The following is a 2,124-nucleotide window of genomic DNA, read 5'->3' on the forward strand; positions in this document are numbered from 1 at the left end:
TCTTACAATTTAATTTTAATTTTTAAATAAACTCGTTATGCAGGTGAGCACACATATACATACAAACCATTTATTGAGAATCAGAGTTGAATTCAAACATATTCCTATTTATTTTAAATAAACTACCAAATCAAGTTTTTTTAAAAAAATAAAAAAGATTGGTTTGGGATATAAATATAACAGTTCATATATAGGAAAACACCAATATATGTTAGTGGACTAAAAGTATCTAATAACATACTTCTGTATTATTTTTTTCCACTCACTAGTCTCTTCAATGACCCCATTACTTCCTGATTCCTGAGTGTATAAATCAGAGGATTAAACATGGGGGTGGCTATTGCATAAAATACAAAAATTATCTTGTCACCTAAATAGGATTCTTTACTCTGAGGGGTGAGGTAGGAGGCCATACATGAGCCATAATACATAACCACCACAGCCAAATGAGACCCACATGTAGAAAAAGCCTTCATCCTACCCCCTTCGGAATCTGAGTGCATTCTCATGATGGCAACAAGAATGCGTATATAAGAAAAAACAATGAAAATCAGAGGGAAAACAAGTGTGAAAGTACTTGTAAAAAACATGCCCAATGTATCAGCAGAGGTATCAGTGCAGAGTAACTTAAAGACAGCTTTGAATTCACATACTAAATGGTCCACCTCATTGTTCCCACAGAATCGTGCTGGCTTCGCAAGGCAGGGGACTATTGTAACCATGAAGGCAGTCGTCCATGTCATAGCAGCAAAGGTGATGCAAATATTCCTGTTCATGATGAGCGTATAGCGCAGTGGATTGGAAATGGCCACAAAGCGATCATAAGCCATGACAGCCAGCAGCAAACACTCACACGTTCCAAAAAGGAGACCCAGAAGAATTTGAGAATAACACAGCGGAAGCGACATAACAGGTCTATCCACTAAACAGTTGACTATGGACTGTGGGATGCCAGTTGATGAGAAGCAAAGGTCAATGATGGACAAATTACAGAGGAAAAAGTACATAGGGCTGTGCAACCGGGAGTCATTTATGACCACCACGATAATGAGCCCATTTCCAACAAGGATGACAGCATAGGATACAATGAAGAGGACCATCAATCCCATTCTTGCCTTGGGTCTATTTGACCACCCCACAAGGATAAATTCTGTTACTTCTGTCTCATTTTCCCCTACGTCCTGCATGAGTGCCGACCTGAAACAGAAGAAAGGGAGATACATTATCTCTTGATCTCCTTCTTCTTACCTTTTATTTCTTGTCCTGTGATTTTTTATTATCACACATAGTATTGCGTCTGTATGTAAAGGTATACATTAAGAAGTGATTGTCAATGTTTTATTTTATGGTAAGAGAGCATGAGGGAGATACAGAATAATAATAAAAATGTTCTTAAAAATGTAACCCAGTAATTTTTCCTCAGTCTATTAACCACCATCCCAGAGCAGGGGAGTCTTCAATAATGTTAGAGAAAGCCAACAGATTAATAATTTTAGAAAATTTACAAAGATACAATGCTTCCGTCAGTTTTTAATCAAAGTGGAAAAAATTCATTTCATTACTGTGAGGGACAGGGGATATCGCGAAGTCCCTCCCCTCCTGAGTTCAAGCCCGTCCCCGAGCAAAGGGGAAAGCAGGGAGAGTTCCGATTCCAGTGGGGAAGCAGGAAGTCGTGTCCGAGGCTCAGGCAAGGTAGAGGAGCCAGGGTCCCAGGTGGGACAGGAAGGGGCAAGTAAGGGGGGAAGACCCATCCCCCCAACTCCAGAATTACGCAGGAAGAGGAGGGGCAAGAGGATGGGTCTGCCAAAGCTTTTGTGTTGGAGAAAGACGCGCCAAAAGCCATTAGGAGGTTCTGAAACCGACTGACAACATCGCTCCGTGTAAATAGCAATGACTTGAGCACTGTAAATACGCAGCACCAATAAAAGAATAAAATGCAGAGCTGCGTAGCGTCGTTACTCTGAAGTAGTCCACTCCGGCCACTGTGACAGCAACCTCCTAATCATTTTTGGGCTACTTTGGAGTTGCCGGGATGAGCGTGTCAGAGGCGGAGAAGTGGCGGCAGATCGCTGAGCAAGCCCAGCTAGAACTGCAACAGCTGTCGCTGCAGGCGCAGGGAGAATT

The 2,124-nt window shown here is 41.9% G+C and overlaps 1 protein-coding gene across 1 annotated transcript; it reads right to left on the reverse strand.

The window, feature by feature from the left end:
* Positions 1–248: 248 nt before the first annotated feature.
* On the reverse strand, positions 249–1,109 carry LOC132592906 (olfactory receptor 13H1-like). Its single transcript, XM_060281130.1, has one exon. The coding sequence runs from the start codon at positions 1,107–1,109 to the stop codon at positions 249–251; it is 861 nt and encodes a 286-aa protein (XP_060137113.1).
* Between the last annotated feature and the right edge of the window lie 1,015 nt (positions 1,110–2,124).

This window comes from Zootoca vivipara, chromosome 13 (genome assembly GCF_963506605.1).
Source record: "Zootoca vivipara chromosome 13, rZooViv1.1, whole genome shotgun sequence".
In the NCBI taxonomy this organism is placed as follows: domain Eukaryota; kingdom Metazoa; phylum Chordata; class Lepidosauria; order Squamata; family Lacertidae; genus Zootoca; species Zootoca vivipara.